This window comes from Mytilus trossulus, chromosome 4 (genome assembly GCF_036588685.1).
Source record: "Mytilus trossulus isolate FHL-02 chromosome 4, PNRI_Mtr1.1.1.hap1, whole genome shotgun sequence".
Lineage (NCBI taxonomy): Eukaryota > Metazoa > Mollusca > Bivalvia > Mytilida > Mytilidae > Mytilus > Mytilus trossulus.
In genome coordinates, this window is record NC_086376.1 from 76,918,521 (window position 1) to 76,933,521 (window position 15,001).

The 15,001-nt window shown below is 31.2% G+C and overlaps 1 protein-coding gene across 1 annotated transcript in view; it reads left to right on the plus strand.

Moving 5' to 3' along the window:
- Positions 1-15,001, plus strand: part of LOC134715999 (uncharacterized) — a 39,806-nt gene that overhangs the window by 17,699 nt on the left and 7,106 nt on the right. Inside the window, exons 6-9 of the mRNA XM_063578656.1 lie at positions 7,185-7,292; positions 8,341-8,482; positions 9,329-9,455; positions 9,813-9,925. Coding sequence (XP_063434726.1) covers positions 7,185-7,292; positions 8,341-8,482; positions 9,329-9,455; positions 9,813-9,925 — 490 coding nt within the window. The remainder of the gene's footprint in view (positions 1-7,184; positions 7,293-8,340; positions 8,483-9,328; positions 9,456-9,812; positions 9,926-15,001) is intronic.

The following is a 15,001-nucleotide window of genomic DNA, read 5'->3' on the forward strand; positions in this document are numbered from 1 at the left end:
GTAAAGTCTAACACTTGTTTCATAACTTTTGTTTTTCAATGCGCCTCTTCTTTGTATATGGCTTCCCAGCTGTTTTGATTCGAGGGCTATTGATACCTCGTCTGTTTTAGACGTTTCGCGAGTCTTGCTTACCAAATTATAAGCCTGGTATCTTTGTGGATTTTTTTCTTGGCCGATGTCGCTGCTGTTGGAGGTTCCATCTGCGATGTATCAATGATGATGATTATTGCCCTTCCTTTTTGAGTTTTTCTAGGAGTTCAGTATTTTTGTGATTTTACTTTTCCCCCTCTCAGCAGTCACAATGTTGCTAAAATGTCAATTATCATTGATGGGTTATTTTCTGTTAATCTACTGTGTATTAAGAAATTAAGTGTGAAACTGCGCAATTTTCTGTAAATCTACTGTGCATTTAGTGTTAAATTACCATAGGATCATCTACCCCATGAGTGGACCTATGCAATGCCTTATTGTCCGTTTGATTTCTATAAATCTTCAGAAATTAATTCTTATAAATTCATTTTTACTAATAAATATTGTTTTTCTTCATGTGTGTTAATGTATGATATATACGAACTCTGATTATGAAAATCATAATTTTGAACCAATAATCAAAAAAGTTACTCATTAGGTCTCTATGTTATTTCTTTTTAATTTAATATTAAATACTCAATGGATTCAGTATTAGTAGTGTAACAGCCTTCCAATCAAAACAAAAACATTAGACATGTGCTTTAAACCTGTTTCAATGTACCATGTGACTTTACTCATTTAAATAACTCTGGTCATGTGATTACTGAGTTTTCTGTTTGCATGCTTTTGTATTTCTCATTGCATACAGAAAGCTCAGTAATCACATGACCAGAGTTATTTAAATGAGTAGAGTCACATGGTACAAAAAACAGGTTTAAAGCACATGTCTAATGTTTTTGTTTTGAATGGAAGGCTGTTACACTACTCATACTTACTCCATTGAGTATTTTATATTAATTTAAATAGAAATAACATAGAGACCTAATGAGAAACTTTTTTGATCATAGGTTCAAAATTATGATTTTCATAGTCAGAGTTCGTATATATCATACATTAACACACATGAAGAAAAAAAATATTTATTAGTAAAAATTAATTTTTAAGAATTAATTTCTGAAGATTTATAGAAATCAAACGGACTATAGTCGAATTTATAAACTTACGATGTTCTTATCCCAGGAATAGATCACCATATAAACCGTATTTGACACACATTTTTGGAATTTTGGGTCATCAACGCTGTTCAACTTTGTATTTGTTTGGCTTTATAACAATTCTGGTCTGAGCGTCACTAATGAGTCTTAGGTTGACGAACCGCGCGTCTTGCGTACTAAATTATAATCCTGGTACCTTTGATCACTATTTACTCAAAGGTTTGGAATGTTTGTTTTAAATGTTTCAACTTCATATTTGATTGTCCCTTTAAATGTTTTGATATGAGCGCTAACGCTGAGTCTTATGTCTTATTAAAATATTATTATCCTATTTTCTTTTATCAGATTAGTATATGAAATATGTCTGCTAATCGACCAAGGGGGTCATTTTATGACACTAAGAAATGTCCGCAGTTAACATCTGACTTGAAAGTGGTTTAACTGAACAACGACTTTCTACGAACCTTGTTCTATTGTCACGGTTTAATTATAATTATCTTTGCAAAATACAAGTTTTTGCACCTTTTTATGAATACCTTCTTGAAGAAAGTATTATGGCGTACCAGTTATGGTAAAATGTACTTGATTTTCAATATAAATTTTCTCGACAAACACTTTCTTTGAACATGTCGCGCAAACTTGGAGATTTCAAAGAGGCTAATTGCAGTAAACTTAACAAATATGTTGAACATATCGCTATCTGAATAATATCCAAATAATCAGTGCTGTGAATGTAAGTGGTGCCTTCTGTATATTCGAAAATCTTTAGTTTACCTGTTCAGTTTATCCAAAAATGAAAAATATTTTAATACATTAAAGATATATTATTTTAGCTATTCAATAATTATTGAATAACAAATATTCTGGGAACTAAATTATGATCCTATTTATAATTTTACTAATGAAATCCAAAATGTGCGATAAGCTGAATAACCAATGAATGTATTATAATAATGTAAAAACACTTTTTATCATTGAACAAAAATTATCCTTATTTTTATGTAAGACGCTATGATTTCTATGAATTATGACGTAAACACATATGACAGTGCACATCGTGTTCAAATGGAGATGGTTTTGAGAAAAGCATTATATATATTTGTGGTGTCTATGTTACAATATAGATTAAGACATAATTAGACGTTGGACATATATTTGAGGCTTACATATATATAAAGTCCAAAATAACACTTTTTGGCTATATGTTGTCAGTGGTCATTTCAGACATAATAGTAAGTTGACGAAATACAAGGATTATGCATAAATCATGTTGAGAAACTGTTTACATTATTTTTTTCAATGTGTATCCATGTATGGCTTTTAGTTATTCGAGAAATACATTTTCATATCAATAGTTGCATGACACGGTTTATGTTCTTCTCATGTATTTTATGATAGTATGATAATAAACCCCTAACGGGAGGGATTGTGCCTGATATTCATATGATGAAGACATGATCTTTCAATCAGTTGAATTGAGGTCTGGAGCTGGCATGTCAGTTACTGCTAGTAGTCTGCTGTTATTTATGTATTATTGTCATTTTATTTCTTTTCTTTTGTTACATCTTCTGACATCGGACTCAGACTTCTCGTGAACTGAATTCTAATGTGCGTATAGTTATGCGTTTACCTTTCTACATTGGTCAGATGTATAGGGGAGAGTTGAGATCTCATAAACATGTTTAACCCCTCCACAATTTTGCACCTGTCCCAAGACAGGAGCCTCTGGCCTTTGTTAGTCGTCTTTGATTTTTAATTTTAGTTTCTTGTGTTTAATTCGGAGTATAGTATGAGGTCCATTATCACTATACTAGTATACATATTTTTAAGGGGCCAGCTGAAGGACGCCTCCGGGTGCGGGAGTTTCTCGCTACATTGAAGACCCATTGGTGGCATTCGGCTGTTGTCTGCTTTATGGCCGGGCTGTTGTCGATTTGACACATTCCTCATTTCCTTTCACATTTTTTTTCATCATTTTGAAGTCTCAGACAACTAAATTATAAAGATATGTTTCATCTTCTTTTATATCTTTTTTACATTTTGCTTTTGTAGTTGTCAATTGATCCTCTTATTTCTCGTTCCTATAAGATTAAAGATGTAGATCAGTATTTTATATTGCTTATTATTGCATAGTATTACCGGGAAAAAACTAGTTAAACCATACACTTTAAACCTGATTTGGATCATTTGAGAAAATTAAAAACAAAAAAAATAATAATTTGACAATATATGATTATAATAGTTACATTTTACCTGTCCGTACTTGATCTTTGGCATATTTCAATTAAACAATAATAAATTATTGCAGTTTAAAAAATCCCCTAATTTTCACACTGGTTTATATTTGGAATGTTCGCCTTACTTTTTTGACACCAATAACAAAATGGTAAGGATATGGCACATATAGAAAAGTTTGTGTTCATGATAAAATCATTAATGTTGAAACACGAGAACAAAAAATTTTATAAACGTATCATATTTAGAAATTAAACAAAGTGTTGTTGTGTAATATTTTTCCTTCTGTAATTTCCACATACTTTCTCAGAACTACTTTGACTTAGAGCGAAATGACGTCACAATATAAACCAGCATGTTCTTAGTTTTACACGAGTAGTCTTGGAACTCAATTATCATTTGTTTTTATTTCACTAATAAAATCCAAAATATTTGAGTACGTAGAAACATATTTTAGCATCGAACAAAAATTGTGAATGGACGACAATGGTGATCATTCATCTATTGATGGTTGAGATTTGTATATCCTACTTGACTATCAATGGGATGCACAGATCTTTATTTCAAACAATGTTCATAGCATCAGTTTCACTGTTGGGTTTTATGAAGTTTTCAAAACTAATAGAGTGCCCACTTCCACTACACTATAAAAAATGTTTGTGAATTTATTTTGTCCATGTAAGAAAGTTTGTATCTATTTTATCCCAATATGAAGTATGTACGTACATTCAAGAGCACCTGCTTTCTTTGTTTTTTGATACTCTATAGAAAGATGTTTATTATAAGATTGAGCGCACGGGGCAAATCATCCATTGTCCAACCATAACATATATTATAATACTAAAATGTAACTCTTTGACTTCGTTTGACAGCGGTCAATTTAGACTGAGTAGTTATTTAATAAATTGAAAAGATTATGCATAGATATCATTGGGAAAACATTTGTTTTGTGTGACTTACAGTTGCTTGACCAATACCTACTGTAATGTAAACCAAATATCATTTGAATCTAGACAAGTGAATTATAAATCTTCTTCTACATATTACATTTGATGTTAATCCACGAATCCACTAATTTATTCTTTCTAAAATATTTACAAAATTAGGACATGATATCAGTGGTTACTTTTTTGTAAGAACATCCAGTGTAGATAATAACTAAATAACTGACTAAAGTACTGTTTAAACATGTTCTTTTTGCTACTATATTTTACTAAGATTTTTAAGAACATAATTATTCAACTTCTTGATAGATCTCTTTTCATACTTATACGGTTTGCAGTGCACACAACGGGCGATGATAATCTTATTATTATCACACAAAACTTGCAAATATTTGTTAAACCGATTATTTTTTTTTTACTAGTTTGTTTTAATATTTTGCCATTTACTTGGATTTCTTCAAATGATATAATTTTGTCGTCAATTTTTTTTATTTTCATCACGTAATTCTAGCTTTAAAGATAGTTTAAATTGAGAAAGAAAATGGGGAATGTTTTGCATAACATCTTATTTCACAGACATACACTCAAATTATGTAATACTGTATCTGTCTGAACAATACTTCTATAGGGTCTCAGTAGTTAAAATTTATGTAGGATCATGTAGATTTTCGTCAAGTTATTTTCATTTTTATGAACTACACGCTTTGACTCTGTAATTTTAACTTGGAAGGTAGTTGAGTGTATTATTACCTTGCATATTTTGTGATTAATGACATATTCTGTGCAGAACATAAAATGAAATAAAATTACAATTCTTCGGGTAGGGTCACAGTTGTCTAAAGATAAGTAGTATCAAATCGACTGTACTAGGCTATACACATACAGTTTACAATAAAAAGCTTTGAACCATTCCATTATTTGTTAAATGATACACTCGTTTCAAATATTTTTACGTGTTAATAAACGAAGGTGTGAGGTTTAGGGTAATTAAATAACAAATTAATGACACAAAATCCTTTTAAAATTGCATTTTTTTACAACCCTATTTTCATGAACTTATAGTCTGTCGTTAATTGAGTTGTCATATTTGTTTTCTCGTTTAAATTGTCTAACATTTGTCAGGACTGTGCCTTTTATTACCGACAATACTGTTTGTGGTTTTCTCATTATTGGAGGATTATTCAGTGACCTGTGGTTGCGTACATGTACATCATCTAGAATGATCTGAATCCGGCCGAGAGTTGTCTGTTATTCTATCGCAATACAATAAATATGTTCAAAACATTTTAAGTTGCTGGGTATATGTGAATATTGTGTCAATTTTGAAGAATGCAATAAAAGTCAGGAATATGACAGTTGTAATAGATTTATTTGATGTGTTTTACCATTTGATTAGGGACTTTCCGTTATGAATTTTCCTCGGTGTTCAGTATTTTTGTGATTTTAATTTTCAAACATACCTACGTGTTGTATCCAAAACACAACGGGTAACTAAGATCAACTAATTAATTGATGATGAATTTGAAAAGCTACCATATGTTTTTAGAAACCGAGAGAGTTCGAAAATATATTGGTTTTATGTAACCTCGCTACCTATTTTTGAAAATGAACTTTTGGTTCCAAAGAAAAATCTATCAATTCAAGCTTGTTTTTCTTACCTTTATTGCTCAGCATTGTAGACCAATAATGTTAAGATATCATAAAGTTCTTTTTTAATTGATCATCTTTTTAATAGTATATGACAATCTCTGTAGTGCGTTCATCAACACAACTGAGTATAATTTATGATTGTTAGAAGGACAATCCAAATGATGTATATATTTGTAGTTCTCTATGCTAATAACCCAGATATCTGAATTTTAATCACACTGTAAGATCAACAACAGGATACAATAATGCTTTGAAAGGAAATGGAAAATATGTTTCAGCTTTCAATATTGAATGATGAACATGTTCTACACATCAATCAATAGATCTATATAAACGTTTCATAACTATTTCAATCAGCAGATACATAGGTTTCTTTTCAGTAATATAAGATGACATGGAAAATGACCATTTTTATATCATAGTTCGTTTATGTGGGTGTAACATTTTAACGTTGTGTTTCCGTTGTGTCGTTTGTTTTCTCTTATATTTGAGTGTGAATTCACATTGCTATAAGACTTGTCACGGTACTTTTCTATCCCAAATTCATGTATTTGGTTTTTATGTTATATTTGTCATTCTTATCGGATTTTGTCTAATGCTTAGTCTGTTTCTGTGTGTGTTACATTTTTATGTTGTGTCGTTATTCTCCTTTTATATTTAATGCGTTTTCCTCAGTTTTAGTTTGTTACCCCAATTTTGTTTTTTGTCCATAGATTTACGAGTTTTAAACAGCGGTATACTACTGTTGCTTTTGGTTGATTATTGCTCTCTTCAACCTTTCATACTTTTTTGGCTCACTTCGCCCATTAAGCTATCCTCATCACTTGGCGTCCATAGTCCGTCCTCGTGAGCTTTTACAAGAAACTTCTCCTCTGAAACTACTGGACCAAAAACCAAACTTTGCCATAGTCATAAATGAGTTATGTTGTTTTATAAAATGTTCCAATGACCCCGCGTGCCTACCAACATGGAAGCCATAGCATCAACATAACAGAGATCTTTGTCATCAATTCTATTCTTATCTACTATGTTGGAGATTATCCTTAGTTTAATATGCACATATGTCAAGGTGAGTAACACAGGCTCTTTAGATCCTCTAGTTTTAGATAAAACACATACATTTAAATGTTTCTTACCTATCGATATTGAAATTGTTCGAAATATTTTTCAGACAAATGGACATAAATGGCATGTTCATCAAAAACCTGTAAAGAGTGATGCTACTTCCGGTTGTTCTAGTCCAGGTGGTCATTACAACCCGTTTATGGTTGATGTTAATGTAAGTATGTAATTTTGTTTTCACGAAACAAATGCATTTATATTTTTATAATACATGAATACCAAAAATAAACGTGCATTCCTAAGAGACACGAAAGACACAAAAGAGACAATAAAAAATCAAGGCAAAGAAACCCATGAATGACTCAATAACAATAAATACCACATATATAAACTGTTGACACATATAAATGTATCGCATGTACATATTTTTGTTAGCAAATGAAAATGAAGTAATTCAGTTTCAAAACTTTGGTAATGAATTCTCTGCAAAATATCCAAAGGCAGCGAAGCATGACTGAAGGTTGTAGGGCGAAATAATATCCATGGAAAGAATCAATTTAAATGCTTATACAACTACATAATAAATATCTGTGACTTACCATAAGTTGTTTCTCTCAAACTTACCCTAATCCTAATAGTTTATGTGTAAATAAAGGCAGCAGTACTTTACCGCTGTTTAAAGTGATTAAGAAAAAAACAATCAGGGTTGCAAACAAAACCGAGGGAAATATGCACAAATACCAACGTCATTAAACCATGATTTAGGAAAGTGGCCTTATAAACTCCATTCGATTGGTCAATGCTGAGTCTGATACAACTTCTTAAAAAATACATTAACTTAACAATAGTGGTTCATGATGAACTGAAATTATCTCAAAGTTTAACAAATGGTTGAAGTCAATAGACAACGACTTCTTAGGGTGCGTGTCAAAATAATCCTCATTGATATGAGACGTGCAGATTATAAGACAACTGTAAACCATATTTCATTGACTTACAATTAGGGTATTAACCATCCAAACCCAGGGCGTCTCAGGTGCTACTAAATGGTTGGCAGATCTTGCTACACATGTGACACCCATCTGGTTACTTACGAATTTGGGGTTAATGCAAACTATTTTTGATATTTACCTTTTCAATTTTTGATACTGGTTACTTACGAATTTGGGGTTAATGCAAACTATTTTTGATATTTACCTTTTCAATTTTTTATACAAAAATAAAAAATTATTTTCTGCATTATATATAAATTATTATTATTTCAGAATGGCTATGACGAATGTTCACCTCTTAATCACTTACGGTGTGAATTGGGAGATCAGTCCAGTAAATTGGGTCGTTATGACATTGGAAGTGGCAGAAAGTTCTATACAGATATGTATTTACCACTGGTTGGAACATATGGTGGTAGGTATTTGGTGTTTTAGGTTTAAGTGATATGTGAAATACCAATACCTCAAAAAGGCATTTATGTATAAGCATAATGATGTTAAAATAATGATGTTAAAATCATGATGGTTGGAACAATTTCAGTTCAGAAAGATATGTTTTTTTTTTTAATAGGTTTAAGGATTATGAGTTGACGATGGAGACAAAGGCATTTCTATGTCGCAGTCAGAATAATATAAGCAAGAAACAATACATTCATCTAGATATGATCTAAAAAGAAAGAATAACATGTGGTTCAGTTTTTATTTTGCATAATTTATTTTTATTAATAACACTCTTTAAAGTCCGAATCGCTTTAATCGAATTTGATAGAGAGAGGTTTAGCGCTATAAAGCTATGTTCAATTCACCATTTTCTACATTTGAAAATGTCTGTACCAAGTCAGGAATATGACAGTTGTTGTCTATTTGTTAGATGTGTGTTGTCATTTGATTTTGCCATGTGATAAGGGACTTTCCGATTGTAATTTCCTCGGAGTTTATAATTTTTGTAATTTTACTTTTTACTGGAATACCAATCACCACAAACAGTAAAACCCAAACATTTGGAATCCAAGAATAAATAAATACATTGAAACTGAAGAAGCTATACTTAGTATAATACTAAAAGAAACCCAAAAAAAATGATCAAATGTAGAGTAAACATTGCCCGAGGGAGTTCGAACCTTAGTTTCTGAGACGACAACTTAACTTAGGATTCATTTACAGAATATGCCAAAGTTAATTTTATTATTGTTTCGGTTGTTAAATGTGGAATCTCGTTGGTATTTCGGAAATGTGAAGAAACTAGTTTTATTCATTCCAGTTGCTGGAAAATCCTTTGTGATACATGCTGCGAATGGTGGAGGACCACGTGTAGCGTGTGCTGATATTATCCCAGTTAATAAAGTAACGCCTCTTAAAATGACGTTCGGTGATATGAACTTTGATAAGTAAGTTGACATTTTTATACTTATTGTACACAACTGTCCTCAAAAGACTTAGTTATTTAATGTGTTTAGTAACTTATGGAACATCGGGATCAAATCATGGCTCTCAGAGTCCAATTGTTGTTATTGGCATTTGCATATATGATTTGTTAAGAAGTTCTATGGCAAAATGATTTTACTGCTCGTTATAAACCATAAAGCAATAAGTCATCACATACATTTTGTATACAGTCAAATTCTATGGAAGAAGATACTTAAAATGTTAAGTTGTTGAAATTGAGCTTTTGTTTTCTAAGCATGGATTAACAGCTGAGCATTTTTAAGAAAGTTTGCAAATTCCAATTGTCCATTGTTTTGTAGATCAGAAATGGTAACTCATTTAGCCAGTGCATTGCACACGTCACCTACTAATCTAGCAGTATCAGACGCTACGACTAATACAGATTGTATGGCTGTATCAGTGTATTTTACTGGTAAGTAAAAGACATGATTTGGCAGCAGTCAATGTTAATTTCTGTAAACTTCAAGAGTAAAAAAGTCATTAATAAAGTGAGGAATCTTGATAAATTGTTCTCTGAGTCACTAAAGATGAAAGACGAACAGAAACGCATATGATTGAATTTTAAATGGTATAATATCGGTTCAAGTTATGTTCAGATCGACGAAAAAAAAAATAACATTAACTTTAAATTGTTGTAAATTTCATATTTTAAGTGTGTAATTAAAAAAGTCGTTGTGATAAATTGTTTGTAAATAAATGTCTTGAATTTAATTTGTATGTGCAAATTTACTATAAAACATTCAAATTGGTATTTTTTATTGCTGTTCTACAGAATTTGAAAATTATATTGAACTCTACAAAAAACATATTTTTGAACTCACCTTTTGATCTTTAAGGTAGCACTACAGTCAGATTTTCTGACTCCAATCAACAGTATTTAAAGATCAATTTCTCAAAAACTACTCAATGGATTTTTAAAATCTTTAACTCATTTTAAGCTGAAACATGACTCTTTTGTAATTTTTATATAAATTTATTTTTGATTTAATTAGTCTCAAAATATGGCTGATTAATGGCCAAAAAAGTTGTCTTCCAACTTGGATGAAAATGGCACATTCATGTCAAATGGTAGTCAAAATTTGATTTCATCCCTGTAATCAACCATATACAATCTCCAGAACCGTGTCATAGATTTTTGATATATGCCTCCAGTAAGAAGATATATTGATTTAACTGCTGGATGCCAAACCTTATTTCACCTTTCATCTTTGGAAACCCATAAATTCATTTAGAAACAAATTATCTAAAAACTGCGACACGGTATTGTAGAAAATACACCCTTCAATCATATATATCAAAGTCAAGCCAAAGGGGGTACCCATAAAGTTTCTATTGTCATTTTTTCTTTACAATTTTCATGAAAAATTGTTCTGAGAAATGACCTAAAAACTGAATTTTCCCCCATAGAACCCCTATAAAGTCAATATAGATACAGACTTTCCACTGGGAACACCCCAGGAGTGTTCTGATACAATTACTATATCAATAGAACCACACACTTTGTGTCTTTGATGCTCTAATGCTGTAAATTTGCATTATATGTGAACTGTCCAACACTAACTTGGCATTTGGCGGGAGTTTGACGTCACAGATCTGACCAACATCTGTGATGCAGTAATTAAATATAGACAAAGCTCCGCCTCTTTCCAGACAGTCTCAGATAAGAGAAAAATATGATTGACCAGCTGCATTAATCAATGTTTAACATCATTATTCTCTATATATAAAGAATAATTTTCATTTGAATTTTCAAAAAGAAATAAAGTAAAACTATGTCTGAAATTAGCTACTACATTAAAAGTGTGCATAAAAAAAAATGTTGATAAAAAGATCAACCCACCCTTTTCTTGAAAATATATTTAATTTAATGGGACTGAAAAAGTACACATTAACTGAAAATTAGTTAAAATTCATAAAACTGTTTTTAATAAATGAAGAAGACCAAAGAGAAAAAATTTATACAGGCAGTCAGAGGCTTTCAAAACTACTTCCCCACTCTTTTCCATAGTACTTTTTTTCCTTTATGGTAGATTTTTTCCTTTAGTTTAGTTTTTTGTCGAGCCTGCGACTTTTGTCGCAGAAAGCTCGACATAGGGATAGTGATCCGGCTACGGCGGCGGCGGCGGTGTTAGCTCACTTCTTAAAAGCTTTATATTTTAGAAGGTGGAAGACCTGATTGCTTCATACTTTGTATGTGGATGCCTCATGTTATAAAGTTTCTGTCAGTCACATGTCCAATGTCCTTGACTTCATTTTCATGGTTCAGTGACTACTTGAAAAAAAAGTTAAGATTTTTTGTAATGTTAAATTCTCTCTTATTATAAGTAATAGGATAACTATATTTGGTATGTGCGTATCTTGCAAGGTCCTCATGCCCGTCAGACAGTTTTCACTTGACCTCGACCTCATTTCATGGATCAGTGAACAAGGTTAAGTTTTTGTGGTCAAGTCCATATCTCAGATACTATAAGCAATAGGTGTAGTATATTGGGTGTATGGAAGGACTGTAAGGTGTACATGTCCAACTGGCAGGTGTCATCTTACCTTGACCTCATTTTCATGGTTCAGTGGTTATAGTTAAGTTTTTGTGTTTTGGTCTGTTTTCCTTATACTGTATGCAATAGGTCTACTATATTTGGTGTATGGAATGATTGTAAGGTGTTCATGTCTAGCTGACAGGTGTCATATGACCTTGACCTTATATTCATGGTTCAGTGGTCAAAGTTAAGTTTTTGAGTTTTGGTCTTTTTTTCTATTACTATATGCAATATGTCAACTTTATTTGGTGTATGGAAATATTTTATGATCTATATGTCAGTTGCGCAGGTTTTATTTGACCTTGACCTCATTTTCACAGTTCATTGCTTTGTGTTAAGTTTTTGTGTTTTAGTCTGTTTTTCTTAAACTATAAGCAATAGGTCAACTATATTTGTTGTATGGAGAATTGTTAGCTGTACATGTCTTCCTGGCATGTTTCATCTGACCTTGACCTCATTTTCATGGTTCAAAGGTCAATGTTTTCTTGGTTTGTTGAATTTATGTGACAGTTGTAATAAAGCTTTATACCTAGGACTATCAACATAATATCAATGATTTGTAAAGAAGGCGAGACATTTCAGTGTGTGCACTCTTGTTTTCTTTTTCTTTGTTCACTTCCATGTTATATAAATAATTTTTGTTTCAAAACAATGAGATAACTTGTGGTCAGGGATTAACAGCTGGACACTGATATCAACAGATGATTGACATATTAGCCCCTCCCAAATGCCTATATATTTAGATTAATTACCATGTGCTTTTATTTACATAAATTCATTATCAATTTACTCCCTGCTGTGATATGATAATGACTTCGGGATTTTTTACAAACTGTGCAGAATAATACTTACTTCAGAATTATGTGAGAAAAAAAATATGACAAAAAAATCATTGTTAGACTGTAGTGCTACCTTAAGTCAGACTTTTTTCGTTGGTACAATTTTTTCTCCTTCAAATAAAACAAAATTAAGCTGTCCATTCGGCGGAGTATTTAATAGAGAAAATTCTGTTCTTGGTCACCACAGAATAATATACCAAAAAGAACATAAGAAATTATGAGTAGATGGATGCCGGCAATACAATGGAAAAAAGAAAAATGTCGGAAAGACTATAACATGCTTCAAAACTCTACAAGATTAACTAAACACTAAGCTTCACGACCTTCATCAACTATCCAAAAGGATATAGGGTGTTGAGTCATAACATGCTAGGCACGATTTAGAACTTTGCACTTTGCTGAGCAACTGTTTATTATTGCAAACTACTGACGATTGAATAACTTATTGTAGCTTTCTGACATATACCTTATAATTAACTTTTAAAGGTATATATACTAACATGTTTTCTTGTACACATGTTATTAAACTAACAGTTATCTTCAGATTTCTTTTTGTTGCGACAAAAAACGAATGTATTCAGATCTTTGTTGAGACCAAAGCAAATACAGATGTCTATTCAGGCGCTTTTCTATAACAATTTGAATTTTTGAATTACTTCATACATAGCTTGAACATGTATTGTGTTTGATGTTTATTATGTTTGTACAATAATTTTTAAAGGTAGATTTTTAACCAATGTAGCGTTTAATTATTTTGTAAATTGTCTTGATCTATGCAGTAAATTATTTTTGCTGTATTGGTGTACCTTAAAAAACAAATACTTTCTGCTGCAGTTTCTTTGTCATATCGAATTTTCTTCAACATTCAGTTATATCACAAACAAATTATCATTTGAAAGCCATGTTTAAAAACATTTAATTATTATTTGATTTAGGTTTAATGTGCCGTAACATTAATCCTATATCTATATTTCATCTCAACCTGGAGTAATTGAAATTGTAGATAATTCACCTATTTATATGTTCATTCGCCTCATGACAACAAAGCGTGCAACTAGTTATTTTACTTAAACGCGAGCATTTCACATAATATGTAGAGAGATATTTATTACGTTAACTATATTATGGTTTTTTTCTGGTGATAAATATGAAGTTCAAAACGGTAGCGAGATATTTATTACGTTAACTATATTATGTTTTTATTCTGGTGATCATATGCAAGATCATTTACGTGAATAATACGACCATGAATACATGAATAACACTAACAAGTCTTACCAAGTTCAAGTAAATACCCTGTAATCTATTTATGCTAATATGGACTTTCCTATGCAAAATTGTTTTCATTTGCTTGTTAAACTTAACATGTATTATTAATTTCAAATTTGTACCAAAATATGCTAATATTCTCTATTCGTTTAATATGAATCAGATATGAAACCACCACATGAAATCTCCCCATGCGTTATTGGTGCTTAACGAGTATAAAGAGTGCAAAACTTCTTGACTAAAATAACAAATTGTCGTTGATTATTTAAATATGTTTCCCCCCAATTAATTTCCACGCTATATACTCACGATGTATACTAATTTAAGTCTGTCTGTTAATTTTTATTTTGTTTGTCTTTTTGAAAATTTCCTCGCATTTCCTCAAGAAGTATTAGTACTTTTCAGAGCTGTCTGAATTTTGACAGTAATCTTAATGTTAGCATGATATACCGTGTTATGCCGTGTAATACATTTTCACATAACCCACTTTTCAACTTTTGATCTGTTGACCCAAATTTTGTGCATAGATATTCTTATAAAGAATGCAATGTGTAGATAATTTGCAATGGGTGATAATTTTATCTCGTTGAACCACAAAGCAAGGGATTCTGAAAATAAAAACAGGCTTCGTGTAAATTATGGCAATGTTCGTGTAAGCATAAACACCATATGATGTTTGATTTTATCATTTGGCTATCCTGTTTTCAATAAAACTAATCTCATAGCAGGACATGTATGAGCAATATACCACAGTTCATCTTCAATTGAATTTGAGTACTTGATTTTTATTCGTCGAATTTACTTGAGGTTACTTTATTAAATATCACTTAATTTATATCCTGT